This window comes from Telopea speciosissima, chromosome 2, assembly GCF_018873765.1.
Source record: "Telopea speciosissima isolate NSW1024214 ecotype Mountain lineage chromosome 2, Tspe_v1, whole genome shotgun sequence".
NCBI classification, from domain to species: domain Eukaryota; kingdom Viridiplantae; phylum Streptophyta; class Magnoliopsida; order Proteales; family Proteaceae; genus Telopea; species Telopea speciosissima.
Window position 1 is genome coordinate 68781307 of NC_057917.1, and position 15220 is coordinate 68796526.

The 15220-nt window shown below is 41.0% G+C and overlaps 1 protein-coding gene across 3 annotated transcripts in view; it reads left to right on the forward strand.

Moving 5' to 3' along the window:
* The window catches only part of LOC122651978 (phospholipid-transporting ATPase 2-like), a 127642-nt gene extending 113214 nt beyond the window's left edge, over window positions 1-14428 (forward strand). For 2 of the 3 annotated variants that reach the window (XM_043845580.1, XM_043845581.1), the window contains exons 22-24: window positions 13243-13370; window positions 13493-13643; window positions 13747-14428. In XM_043845580.1, coding sequence (XP_043701515.1) covers window positions 13243-13370; window positions 13493-13643; window positions 13747-14130 — 663 coding nt within the window. In that variant the 3' untranslated portion in view covers window positions 14131-14428. Of the gene's footprint in view, window positions 1-13242; window positions 13371-13492; window positions 13644-13746 lie in introns of those variants that run through there. The other variant, XR_006331539.1, reaches the window with a different exon arrangement.
* The last annotated feature ends 792 nt before the right edge of the window (window positions 14429-15220 follow it).

The following is a 15220-nucleotide window of genomic DNA, read 5'->3' on the forward strand; positions in this document are numbered from 1 at the left end:
AAACCCTAGGAAACAACAATACGCCTGTTCCTTGGGGTATCAACAACAGAACGATGAGGCAATAAGTGAATCTTGGAGCTAACATCAAAGTAGATGGCTTTCCAAATCATGTCGAAAGAACAGGAGTTGGAGGTCCATCTTCGAAGATTCTGCTCCATCCAGATGTGGGAGATGGTGGCACAAAAAAAAGCTTACCTGCAGTATTACATATAGAGCTACCTGAGAAGGTCATGTCTAACCAAATCCACTCTTTAGAGAAGGGGAGGATTCTTCTATGACGAGGCAGCAACTATCCAAGGTTTTTTTTTTAAATTGAGGTTGTGAAGGGGCAAGAGAAGAAAAGGTGGTCAATATCCTCACCATTACAACAAAGAACACAGATGGGGGAAACATGCATCTGTCTACGAAGGAGGGACGATTGGGTGGGTAGGCAATGGGTAAGGGCTCTCTAAACTATAAAGCTATGGCAGGGAATGTGACCCTTGAACCAAACAATCTTATGCGGAGGACAAGGGGGATACGAACTCTAACAAAGTCCTAAGTGGAGATGGAGCCAAAGTGGCCATTAGAGGAAAGGAGCTAGGAAACAGAGTTGGACAAAGAGGGGGACTGGCCTGAAGGGGGAGAAAGGAGGCCCAAACAGAGGAAAGGGGAAGGGGGAGGGACAGACCAAGTACCATGTATAGTTGCTTCATCTTACTATACATATCTTCAACATATTAATGTAGCAATTGACGAACATACAAAGAATAGAATGATCATCATCTTTGATTTGAAGCTTTTGGAAAATCCTGTTCTTTTTTACTTTCATCAAATCCTAAAATTCCAAAAGAAATTAAGTTCAAAATTTTATGCCTCAGAAGACTTAATTTTGGCCCATGGATGTGTTCCAACTTCACTACTTAATAGTACATGGGACTAACACAATCTTATTCATGTAAGTGGCAGTTTTAAGTGCCTCACCCCATAAAAATTCTGGCAAACTGGAATTGCTCATCATTGACCTTACCATGTCCTTTAAGGTTTTATTTCTTCTTTCTGCAACCCCGTTCTGCTGAGGAGTTCCAGGCATGGACTATTGTGGAGCTATCCCATGTTCCTATAAGAACTTGGCAAAAGGCCCAAGGTGTTGACCAGCATCACCACTTTTTCCATAATACTCTCCACCCCTATCAGATTTGACAGACTTGATCTTTCTGGAATGGAAAACTTCCACCTCAGCCTTAAAGATTTTAAAAGCATCCAAGGCACTTGACTTATCACTAAGCAGAAAAACATACCCATAACGCGATAAGTCATCAATGAAGGTGATAAAATACTGTTGGTTCCCAAGTATTGGAGTTGGAAAGAGTCCACATATGTCTGTGTGGATAATGTCCAAAACTCCATCACACCGGGAAGCATCATTCTTCCTGGAAATAGTCATCTTCCCCTTGATGCAGCCAACACATCTGCTCATGCCCTTGAAGTCAAGGTTATCTAGTATTCCTTCCTCCACTAGTCTGTCCATTCTCTTCCTAGCAATGTGACCAAGCCTTCTATGCCAGAGCATTGAGGACTTCTTATTAAACTAAGGGCGTTTCACTCCAATATTCATAATCATAAAAGAAGCTAAATTTAGTCTGTAGAGACCGTCAGACACATAACCACCACCCAACAGCAACAAAATCATAAAGTAATGTGAAACCATTCTTATTGAAATTAACACAATATCCATCCGATGTAACTCAAGGTCAAAGTGAGCTACAATGGCCATGATGATTCTGAATGAATCCTTCGAAGAAACAGGAGAAAAGGTTTCCTTGTAGTCAATGCCTTCTCTCTGAGTGAAACCTTTCGCTACTAGTGTAGCCTTGTAGCGTTCCACCTTCCCCTGAGAGTCAATCTTGGTCTTAAAAATCCACGTTGATGCAACAGCCTTGCATCCCTGAGGAATCTCAACCAATTCCCAAACACCATTTCTCTGCATGGACAACAACTCATCCTTCATAGCTTCCAACCATTTGTCAGAGTGTGAGGGTGAGATGCCTGTCTCTCGCAACCTGGTTTTTGATGGGCCATGTGCTGGGAGTTTTGGAGAGATTGGGACTTCCTTTTCTAGACTTGTTGGTGCTGTTTCACCTGTTGTAGCACCGTTTGAGGTAATTGTGGACGGCATCATTCCTGCAGTTGATAGTTTGCCCATTGAAGAGATTGTTGTATATTCAGAGGCTGAGGCACCTGTTCCTATTGATTCTGTTGCTGATACTGAGCCTTTGAGGAGATCTACCAGAGCCCGCAAGTCTACCCTACATTCGGATTATGTCGGTTATCTGAATGAGTGCGATTTTGATATTGGACAAGAGGAAGACCCAATTACTTTTCTTTAGGCAACCAACCATAGACGTTTCGATACCACTTGTTAGGCTAAAGAAATTAACATGATCCTCATGCTTCACATGGCTAGAATACAATCAACAGAATAATAATAGGGATGGAATTATATTCATACCTCTCCAAACGTTTGCAGTAGATCCAAGCTTAATCTTGTGATTAACAGCCACACGCTCTGACCCGCCCTAGATTACTCCCGTCTTCCCCAAACAATATTATCCCTCTGTAACTCCGTGAGTAAAGTCACAAAATTGAATTAGGAGATAGCAGGGACCTAGGGTTACTATAAATAAACCCCAAACCTAATCCATCTCACAATGGACGGTCTGGATTAAATCCCCTTCAAGTGAATTAATATGGGCCCAATAAATCAAGTCATAATAATTGGGCCCAAAACCCAATACTTAATCCCATTATTTATATCTGAGACTCCAAATATGGGCTTACAAAAGAGGCTCATTACATCAATAAACCCCAAATCGTTGGTATTGGTCAAGTGTTGGATAGGGCCCTACTAGTTCTATCCATGAGTTTGCTGGTGGATGGCATACCATTCGTGTCTCTAACATCTTGTCTAGTCATGGGAGAACTCTCATTTTGCTAGGCTTTTTTTTTTTATGAAACTCGTTTTGCTAGGCTTTTAGTTCTTCACAAAAGCCTCTGAAGGATGTGTCCAAAAGTACTTCCCATTTACTACAATTCAAATTTATTTTTAAATTAAAAAATTTAAATTAGGCCCATACATCAAATACACACTACTTCGACAATCAGTATCACGAAACAATCCGCAATTCAAAAGCATACACCAGGGAATAGCTTTAGTAATCAACATTTCAGAAGCAAGAGGGAAGATCAAGGACAACCGCCAGTGGAACGAGGTTACGTTATCTGCTTCTTGTGGGTGGAGGGTCATAGTAGTCCGGAAAGTGTGACCACCGTTCAGTCTGATCTTAAGTTAAATACAAAATCAGGTATTGACCTAAAGGGAGAAGACCCATCCTCTCCAAACAAAAAAAATGTGCAACCGGGATAGTCATCAAGTCTGGCCAAAGAAATAGCCTTTTGGGTTGAACACAGATAGAGTTGATTACTTTAGTAGATCAATAGGTAGTGGTATGGAGCTAGTTCGCCTTTCCTCCACGTCTTCTATATGTTGATGCTGTTTGGGCAGGGAGCCAGGATGATCGAGGGTCTATAACATACTATTGCATGTTTGTTGGAGAAGCAGCAATGACCTTAGACAACCAAACAACTCCATAGCACGCGTTAGCATCCTTTATGTTGTAGTAGGGCCGCAATTTGCTGACTGGGCCTTTCTTAATGAAAGGGTCGAGACTCAACAGGATAAATATATCGATCTTGACGGGTTGCAATTACCAAGCTCTGAACCCTGATCACTCAATTTAGGCTATTCCATGAAATCAAGGAGGGTGGTCGTAGATCAGAAGATCATCTAGGTCTTCGCCATTTACTCAGTTCAAGTGTCATAGGAGCACCAGAGCCAAAGTATAGCTAAATAAGAAAAAAAAATTGTCCATGTTTTGAGTTCTCAAAAGGGCATGGAAACAATATTAAAAGAACCCTAGATGATCAAGGCGGGCCTTCACCAACTGCCTCTCAACGCAGTCCTTCCTTCTCCACTGTTAGATGGCTGTCTTCTCCTCATGCTGCCTCTGCTGGAATGCGGTTGAAGATATCAACCATCTGTTTTTTGAGTGCCCCTTTTCCTCTGTTTGGAAAGGCATCCTTGCTAAGTGCTGGCCCAGAAGGCGTCATATTGTTCCTTTCGCAAGGGAGTGGATCTGGGTGGATATGATTTTCGCTGGGTCTTCTTTTTGTGATACTGTGGGAAAGCTAGCCTTCTGCGTTGCTATTAATCACATTTGGATGGAGCGAAATATCAGGAAATGGACCTCCAACTCTCGGTCTTTTCGCCAGATTTGAGATTCCATTTCTTTTGACATTAAAGCCAAGATTTCTATGGTTCCCCTTTCTTGTATTGATCCTCCAAGGAATAGGCATATTGTAGCCTCCTGGGGTCTCCCTCTCTCCACCCTTCGGGCCTCCTCTTCTTCTTGAGGTCTTTTTGTATAGTTGTGTATTCTCTCTCTCTCTCTCTCCCCCTCCCTCTTTAGGGGGCTGTTGTAGTCCTCTTTCTCTTTGGTAATGAATTTTTTATTCACCCAAAAAAAAATAGTAAAAGAACCCTTGAATGGAAATGGAAAAGAGATGTAACTTCAGTTCCTTCGGAAATGGTAAGATCTTTGGCGCAAGAAGGGGTTTTCCCTTGAACCAAAAAAAGGTGACTTCCCGTACTTCTGTATTTCATTCTGTATTATTCCCACCTCAAACAAAATAAGAATAAAGGGGAGACCTACGGATTCAAATTCACTACAAAAGGTCTGTCAATAGCATAGCTTTTTCTTTCCTGGGTCTCCATATTATTAATCAGTAGTTTATGTTGTTTGGAGTCTCCTAGGGCAAGTATTTGATTGGTTTAAGTTATTTTTGTTTAGGTTACTTGAAGGGGTAGTTTTTTATTTGGCTTAGGAGTCCTAACCTCAACATATTTGGTCTTTATAAGTAGGGTTATAATCTTACATGAATTTATGGATTTTTTGAATGAAATTTTGAGTTTGTGCTCTTTCTCTCGTCCATCGATTCCAGGTTAGTACCCTTACTTTCTATATTTTACGCATCTTTTTATTGACTTAAATCTGATGTTTGATTGGTTGATCTGGGTTGTTGAATTGTTGTTTACAATTTTCTTAAAGTTCAGATTCTGTTCTCAGCATAAAAATCTTTTTTTTTTTTTTTTTGTGGTTTCTTGAATTCCTACTCCAACTAGAAATTTTTTGAAACTTCAAATTTAACCGTTGGATTTTAATTTTGCTTCCATACTTAGCAATTTGTTTCTGTTCTAAGCCTTCTTACAGTTGCAAAATTCAAACTTGAAACTGATTTCCTACTGCAAACCTAGTTTCAGTTTAATCGATTTTCTAAGCCTGATCTCAGATTTTTTACTATCATTAGGCTTGTTACTTGGTGCTGAAATCAATCTCTAACCCAGTTTGTCTGAACCTGTTATTGATTCTCAGATTTGGGAATTCTTTCTTCAAGTAAGAATCTGACCATTGGATCAAGCCTGATTTCTAATATTATACTCTCCCATTCAATTAAAGCCTTTGACCAGGATTTTGGCTGAATATGTTCCCTTGATTCTCTGTTATTAAAATTATTTGGAAATTTTGTCTTATTCCTTACCTGTGATCTTGTCACAAGTTGATCTCCTTACCTGTATCCATCAAAGTGTGACTAAAAATGTAAAATTACACATCATGTACTCCGTCTTCGTTATACTAATCTTAAATCCTCTTGTTTCCAAGGTTGACCTCCAAAGCTCTAACTTAGAGTTAATCCCTTCTTTTGTCTCATCCACCAAGACGATATCATCTGCGAAGAGCATACACCAAGGGACCTCATCTTGAATGCTCTTGGTTATATCGTCCATGATAAGCACAACATGGTAAGGACTTAAGGCTGAACCCTGATGTAATCCAATCGTAATTGGGAATTCCTTGCCCTGACCTCCCACAGATCTCACACTAGTCACCACGACCTCATACATATCTTTAATGACATCCATATATTTACTTGACACCCCCCTCTTCACTAGAACATGTTGGATTAGATCTCTAGGGACTCAGTCATAGGCTTTTTCCAGGTCGATAAAGATCATATGGAGATCCTTCTTTTCTTGGATGAATAAATAATTCAATTACCAAAGGAGGAAGAAAAAGGGGGGGAGAATACAAGCAAAATCCAAGACATACCAAAGGCTAGGACAGGCAAAAGGGACAAGGCCTAAACAAAAAGCGCAAACTAAAAGGGGAGCCATATGCTCGCAAAAGGAAAAAACACCTAGCTATCTGAAAACCAGGCCTGGCGCAAAGAGGACCTGACTATCCCTGGTCAATAGGCTCACCATCAATAGCGCTATTCCTGCTATCCAAAATGATAGGCGAAGACAACTCCGGACCGGGCAGAGAGTAGAAAATGTAGGGGCGCTTCTTGGGGAAAGGAGGGGATCTAGGATTACGGCGACGGAAGACATGGAGAGGCGTAGAGCCAGAGGAGTGATGCAAAGAGAGGGGAGGCGGGATGAATTATGGATTAGGGGAGAAAGGGGAGCTGGCCCATTAGAACTAGAAGGGCCAGGCAAAGAGGGAGTGAATATGGGCTGGATCGGGGGTGGAATGGGCCCAAAAGAATCCGAAGGATCAGCCAAAGAGGGGACTGACCCATAAGAGCCAGATGGGCCAGCCAAAGAAAGGGGAAAAGTGGGCCGTGTTAGAGAGGGAGCCACAGGAGGGACCATCAGGGGGCCCGGGGGGGTGAGGTCAAGAGGATGAAAAACCTTTGACCTGCTTTTGGAGAAAAGAGGAAATCCCAACGTTCAAGGGGAGCTTTGGGGAAGCCAGGCTCGACAGGCGAAGGAGCAGAGGGGGCTGACACAGGAAAGGGACAGGTAGAATGGGAGAGCAGAGAAGGGGTAGAGGTGTTCAACTCCTCGGGGGGGAGAAGACATCATCGCCACTGAAGGTGGCAAACTAAAGGACATAGTAGCGATTAGGACCTGCTGTAGTAGGCTGGGGGACCAACGAATCAGAGGGAGAAGGGCAACAAGGAGAAACTGACGCCGGGAGGACCTTCCAGCGAGTCCTACGATTGCGGCTTCTTCTCCGGCCACAGCTGGGATCACGATGAGCAGATGATGCAGGAAGAGACGAGGCTTTTGGCTCAAATCCCAGGGGGGTTATCATTATACACACAGGGACTTCTACAAGCCCCGGTGGGGCTGTCTACATACACAGCAGCAGCAGCAGCGGCGGCAGTAGGGGTCTTGCAAAGAGGAGCTACATCACAACCAGCGGTGGACGAGGACTTGCAAACATGGGAGGAGTTACCGAAGGTCTTGCAAATAATGCAATGGGGCGGCAACCTTTCGAAGAGGATATTCTGCTGGAAGGAGAAGCCTTCATCATCGAAGATAGTGACAGAAGATGGAGGAGGAGCTTCAGTAGAGACAAGTACACAGATCCTAGCAAATGATAACCTGTCCATCTTCTTTGTGCGCTTGTCAGAATAAAGAGGATTTCCGATGACTGATCCAATAATGCTCAGGCCCTTTTCACACTAAAAATGGAGCAGAAGACCAGGCAACGTAATCCATAAAGGGATGGAGAGGAAATCAACCTTGTTTAGCTGCAGATGATGATCCCACTGGCGAAGATAGATGGTGTTTTTCCCCACCTGCCAAGGGCCTCCGTCAAGGGCTTTCAATTGGTCTTCTTCATCAAAGAAATTGAAGATAAAGACTCCAGATTCAAGAAGGAAGGTATCCATTGATCCAAGAGATAGCCATTGCTTGCATAGAGAAGCCTTGACAATACTGAAGGGTGGTGTGCTCCCAAGGAAGTGACCAACCAAGCACTTTGACCATTTGAAGATTTCAGAGTCAAGAAGCCCTGACGGACAGAGGCCAACAAGTTGGTCGTCAACAAGGGAAGGAGGCACATAGTGGAGATGATATCCCTCCCTATCAGAGGAGGAAGTAGACTTAAAGAGGGAGTTCCAGGACTTGATGCCGGGAGCAGGGAGGGGGAGGGAAGAGCTGGAAAAGAGGTTAGGAGGGGGGGAGGAAGAGGGAGGGAGAGACCGGCGGTCAGAGCCACTAGAGGGATATCTGACATGGCGGAGCCGCTGATCTACCTCGAGCTCAAGCCAAGTGAACTCAGAGTTGCAGAAGGAGGAGATCCTTCTTACTATCTCTATATCTTTCCATAAGCCTCCTCAATAAGTAGATAGCTTTTGTCATGGATCTTCCTGGCATAAAGCCAAATTGGTTCATCGAGATATGAGTCTCTCTTCTCAAATGGGCTTCAATAACCTTCTCCCAAAGTTTCAATCCCAAGAACAAAAAAATGAACCGGTGTTAACAAACGGATTTCTCTTATTTTTTTGTTCCCAGGAACAAAAAAACAGATAAATAGAGAAACAATAGAGTTCATAAGGCTATGTACTGGATTGACTTGTTGGGTATGGCAGAGGGAAAGGGAAAATAATAAAAAGAACAGAATATATAAAGAAAGTTATAAATAATTACCCTTTATTCTAATCACCCATCTAAATACTTGAGTTTTGAATAAGGAAAATGGACAATGTTTAAAGGCATTTGTCCAGTCGAATTGCAATATTAAAATATTTAATATTACATTCCCATTCCCTCTTGAGTCGGGTGTCGTAGTCAACTGGAATATGTATTATTGTATGGTACCATATACAAAAAGGTTAGGCATCCGACTCCAAGGCCTACCCCCAAAAGTTGGGCTTTTCCTGTGGACAAATACTTGGTGAAATGTCCCATTGTTCCTTGAACTTGGGTTGTGACATGAGTCAATGTTGGGGCTACAGTGCTTGACGCTCGTGCAGATATTCCAAGCCATGGGCTGCACCAAAATCCACGTGTTTTCTTGTTGGCCAGTACAAGCCTTTCTCCCTAGGTTTTAAATATATTCAGTTTTTAGCCATATGTAAAATACAATGACTTGTCTCAGTGTGTATCTGTGAGTTACTCTTAGTGTTTATAATGTTTCCTGAAATTTGCATGGTGCATTATATATTTCATCCTCTTAAAAGTTAATGGACCATGATTGTGAAACTATTTTCTGAAAAGAAAAGGACTGAAACTGAAATGTATCTTTTTTTTCACCCCCGAATATTATTTGGGACCCCGGGGAGGCCCCTAAAATTTTATTAAAAAACTGGAGTTAAAAACCAAGTACAAGGGGGGGACATTGCCGCCTTACCCCTACCCAAAGGAGCACAAACACTCAATCACTCAAGCAAGGAAAATCCCTACTCCTTACATCTCAAGAACACAAAGAGAAAAAAAAAAAACAAGCACTACTGTTATCGTGATCTTAGTATTAGCGCAAGAAGCTAATACCGAGAGTACAGTGAGGAGGGTATTTTAGTCTAATCAGCCATTAAGTTGTTTCTTTTATTTTATTTGGATGTTTACTGTTTTACCCTTTAAGTTATTTACTAATGAAGGTTTAGAGGAGAGTAACACATATCGTGAAACTCTCACAGTTCTGCAGATTCTCGCCTCCTCTTCTCTCTCTCGGCTTCTCTTCTTCTTCTTCCTTTTTCTTAATTTATTTACATGGTATCAGAGCTGTAAGGACTGCTACAAATTTCGTGGATCATTGCTTCCTTATCTCCAGCATTCGATTGAAGTTTTAAATATTTTTTTGAAGACTTAAAGCACATGCGGTTTCTTCTATTTTTTGTTTGAAGGGGTGCAGCACTCTATGCTGTTTTTCGGATTTGTTTAGAGACTAGTTCATGCTATGAATTAAGAACTAGGTCTCTCTTTTTGTTTGAGGAATATTTGAAGAAGTTTTTAGATGAAGTGAAGATTTTGTCAGGGTTTTGGTTGAGGAGGTCGATTGCTGCCTCCACTGTTTGTATCGGAGATGATGTTTCTAGAATTGATGGTTTGAAGGCACACTTGCAGCAGAAATTTCAGACCAAGGACTTGGGAAAGCTGAAATATTTTTTGGGTGTGGAACTTGCTCAATCAAAGAAAGGGATCTCGCTCTCACAGCGGAAATATGTTCTTGATCTTTTGTCAGAGACAGGAATGCTAGGTTCTAAACCTCTAGATACTCCTATGGATCCTAACTTAAAACTTGTTGCAGAGGATGGTGAGATTTTAGGTGATCCAGAAAAGTATCGGAGGCTTGTTGGTAAATTGAATTATCTCACAGTGACTAGGCCTGATATAGCTTTTCCGGTTAGTGTGGTGAGTCAGTTTCTGTCTGCTCCTCGGACGACTCATTGGGAGGCTGTTGTGCATATTTTACGCTATCTTAAAAAGGCTCCTGGACTTGGTCTTCTCTACAGTGATCATGGTCATGGGCGGATAGTAGGTTTTTCAGATGCTGACTGGGCAGGATCTCCAGTTGATAGGCGATCTACTACAGGTTACTGTGTCTTTGTTGGTGGAAATTTGGTGTCTTGGAAGAGTAAGAAACAGACAGTTGTTGCCCGGTCCAAAACAGAGTCAGAATACAGGGCTATGGCACATATTACCTGTGAGTTGATGTGGGTAAAGCAATTAATGACTGAACTTGGCTTTGTTGATGGTGCTCTAATGAAACTGTGGTGTGATAATCAGGCTGCTGTCCATATTGCTTCAAATCCGGTGTTTCATGAGAGGACGAAACACATTGAAGTTGACTGTCATTTCATTCGAGAAAAGTTACAACAAGGTTTGATTTCTCCTGGCCATGTCCGTACAAGAGAACAACTCGCAGACGTGTTCACAAAGTCATTGGGAAGTGCAAGAGTGGATTATATTTTTAACAAGTTGGGCATGATTGACATCTATGCTCCAGCTTGAGGGGGAGTGTTATCGTGATCTTAGTATTAGCGCAAGAAGCTAATACCGAGAGCACAGTGAGGAGGGTATTTTAGTCTAATCAGCCATTAAGTTGTTTCTTTTATTTTATTTGGATGTTTACTGGTTTACCCTTTAAGTTATTTACTAATGAAGGTTTAGAGGAGAGTAACACATATCGTGAAACTCTCACAGTTCTGCAGATTCTCGCCTCCTGTTCTCTCTCTCGGCTTCTCTTCTTCTTCTTCTTCCTTTTTCTTAATTTATTTACAACTACCTTTTCCGAAGAACCGGTAAACCAGCCCTGTCTTCCTGGATAATGAGCCGAAGCTCCCCCGGAGGCTCTTACCCAAACTGGAAAACTTTGTTGACCGCCGTTTCGCAAGCAAAATTAGCCAGCCAATCCGCTGCTCTGTTACTTTTCCTAAACGTAAAAGTAATAGACGACCGAGTAGAGTTACAAAGCATCATGATTTCCTGAAACCAATACCACTCCTTCCAGAGATTATACTTTTTCTGGTTGATCACTCTAACCGTAGAAGCAGAATCGGAATTAACCACAAAGTCCACAAACTTTGTTCTACCTTAATGATAGAACTTGACTATAGAAAATACCCTCTCTCAAATAAAACTCAAACTTGAGATGTAAAAGAAAATCCCTTTATTTTTTTGGAATTGGACCAAATTTTGGAGGCTGGTTTAGTGGTAAATTTGAATGCTAAGGAAGTGGGTATTATTGGTAGTTCTTTAGATTCTGGGAATGGTTATGGGGATCAGTCATTGGTAGAGACTGCAGTTCATGCTGATGAAGGGATTAGTTTGGAGATATTTCAGGAATCGGATGAGGCTACGGTTAGGAGACATCTGGACATGATGAAAGTTGGTTCGAATATGGAGAGTTGCCCAGCCGGAAGATATGACGAGAATCAAGATAATATTTCCCAATCGGATTCAGATTCTCCTCACGTGGAAGGAAACGTTGTTGATCAAAATCTTATCCAGTCCCCTGGAAAGAGGAAGAAGAAGGAGGAAAAATTAAGTCTCTTCTGCTTCTAGGGTCTGCTATGATGTGAGCCTGGAAGCTGTGCGTGAGGGAGACTCTATTATGTCTCTTCACCCTCCCCCCCCCCCCCCTTCCTCCTGAATCTAGAGTGGCCACTCAGGCACTCAGTACAAAGTGAATCCTGAGGCTGATAGTTCATCAGTCGCTTCTTTGGAGGATCTTTCAGAGTCTAAGTTAAGTGATGCCATCATGGACCCAATCTTGGAATCTCCTTTCCTTCGCATTCCTGATTGGCAGCCTCCTTCTGCATTACTCTAAAGAATCTTCGTAGCACTATGGTAAAAATGATTTGGATGGTCATTACGTCTACACTGGATGGAGTTACCGCTTAAGATTTGACCTAGTTAGTTCCTAGCTTCGGTTTTGCCCTTGGGCTTGTTTATTCCTTCTTTTTCTTCGTAATTTAATATTTATTCATCCAAAAAAAAAAGATTTGCCCCGTGCTACCTTCACTCCAAGGAATGGAAAACTTATTTTGTGGTTGTCCGTATGGTTTTGGTATTTTCTTTTCCTTTGCCTTGCCCAAGGCTTTTGTGGTGCCTCTTAGTTTCTCACTAATTTGGCTTGTCTCCTGCCTATTGGCTTTGCATCTTTTGTTCTTTTAATAAATTATTTTTAAACACCCAAAAAAAAAGGGATGTTACCATAGCAAAAAATTTAGCTCATAAGGGGGTTACCTCGTAAACGATATGCAACCTGGTATTTTGCATGAATGGGTAAACAAGAATTCTCTCCAATGTGGTTGTGCTAAATCAATCAAACGAAGAAGATTTCAATGAACTGCTACATTTATCAGCTCTACTTCCCTCTGAAATGCACCCTTTCCACCAGGATTATGATAATAAGTTTGATGTTTCACAGCAACCTTCTGTTGTCTAAGAGAATGGCTCTTGTCAGTGGCACCGCACTGCAATTTAATGGTGGATTTCAATGACTTTTTTCTTCGCTTGGGTTTCTTCTAAATCGTAAACAACCCTCTTCGTTTGGGTTTCCCGCCTCTTTCAGATAAGAGAGTAGAGAGAGATCTGTGAGAGAGCGAGAGTGGGGGAGGGATAAGTGAGGACGAGTATTTTGGTCCAATGAAAAAGAATACTAAAAGAGAAAATACATACTTTTATATAATAGTGTGAAAGGATGATTTTTTATTACTTTCAAAGTAGTTCAAGAACATCTTGTTAATGCTTGAATTAGTCCGAGTTCTCTACCCATTTTTCTCAAACATAAATATGATGGAAGACCAATTTGATGCCTGACATGATTTATGTATTTGGTCAGTTATTGTATGGATGGTTTTTGTGTTACCGTTTCCTGTACCAATGACAATGGAATTGTTGTGCAGGCACTTGTCGTGTTTTTAGTTACCATACATGCTTATGCCTATGAGAAAAGTGAGATGGAAGAGCTGTCAATGGTTGCACTCTCTGGAAGTATCTGGCTACAAGCTTTTGTTGTGACACTGGAGACTAAGTAAGCACAAGATTCCAATTATGATCGTAATCCAAATATTTTAATGCCATCATTTCTTTCAGAGGACAATTCCATGTACTTTTTCAGCTTCATATTCCGAACTGAATTTATCAATATTGCAGTTCATTCACAGCCCTGCAGCATCTTGCAATTTGGGGGAATTTAGCTACCTTCTATGTTATTAACTTGATTGTCAGTGCCCTGCCATCATCTGGGATGTACACGATCATGTTCCGACTGTGCAGACAACCATCTTATTGGATAACTATGTTTGTAAGTTTCTTAGTTGAACTGTCACTCTTTCTATTGCTTCTTATTATGTTGGGTAGTTGTTCATATTGAACTCTATATGCCAATGGTTTTTTTTTCTTAACAGTTGACTGTGGCAGTAGGTATGGGCCCTGTGCTAGCTCTAAAATACTTCCGATACACCTACAGACCAAGTGCAATCAATATACTTCAGCAGGCAGAACGTATGGGAGGACCCATTTTGTCTCTGGGAAATATGGATCCCCAGCCTAGGTCTCTGGGCGAAGATGTTGCACCTTTGTCTGCCACTCAACCCAAAAATTGCAACCCTGTTTATGAACCTTTACTTTCTGATTCACCAACTGCTACCAAAAGGACTATAGGATCAAAATCTCCATTTGAGTTCTTCCAGCCATCATCATCCAGATTGTCATCTTCAGCCTATACGAGAAATTCTAAGAACAATGGAGTTGTACAAGCTGTTAAGCAGCTACAGCAAAATCATGTATAGTACCAATACGTTTGGTTGCCTCAATGGTCAAAATCTTCAGATGGCAATCAAGGATCATAAGCTTGGGAATCAAGGATCAAGTACAGGTACTGTGAAGGCCTACAACAAAATCATGTATAGTTGAGATGATTGAGCTTATCTGTTGTATATTTTTGCGTTATAAAAGCCTTCTCAGGTTTGCAGCAGAAAGCTAATCAACACAATTTATACCTTGACTACGTGCATGAGAGAAACCGAAAATCAATTGATAATAGTGCATCATTGATTTATCTATACAGTGTTTGTTCACAAAACTGCTTCAAGTAATGTTCTGAGGTGGGACTTAACACCAAGCAGAAACTGTAACAGGTTGGTGCTAAACCCATGCTCCCGATTTTAAGCAAGAGCATGTACACTGTTTTCAGAAAGAAATTGACCTTCTACTTCTTTTTTTTTGAGATTCGTGATTTTACATTTTTTTTTTTTACTTTTTAGTATAACAAACCTTTTTATTTCTCAACGAGGATAAATATTGTCATTTAACTTGCATACTTGAAAAATGTGCAAGACAAAAAAAGATTTTTTTTCAAATAACATAATAATGTTACTTTCAAATTATTTGAAAACTCATTTATATCCCAACATTTGGAATTTTTTAAATGAAAGTGCCTAGTTCTAAATACGCGTATGTATAATGGTGTCATTTGACACTACCTTTAGAAATTGGAAGAGAATAAGTCCACACTTTGCTAGTATGTGGGCCGGCCCATGTCATTGTCAATAAGCAGTTAATGAGCATATGTATGAGTGGCCGAGTGCGTAATGTCATGAAGTAGTAAGAATGTCAATTTAGAACTGAAATCGAAATCGAAACCAGCCGTTTAAACCTGAATTGAAATGATACAAATCGTTTAGATTTTGGTTTCAAAATCTTGAATCTTTTTTCGATTCAGTTTGGTTTTGATATAGGGTTGACCCATTTTCAAATCGAACCAAACTGAAGAACCATAAAAATTCTATTCCTTTTGTTTTATTTTAATCAATGTAGATGATAAATTCTATTCTTTTTTACTATTTGGATAAAGTTTAGTGTAATATGGCCCTGATAAAT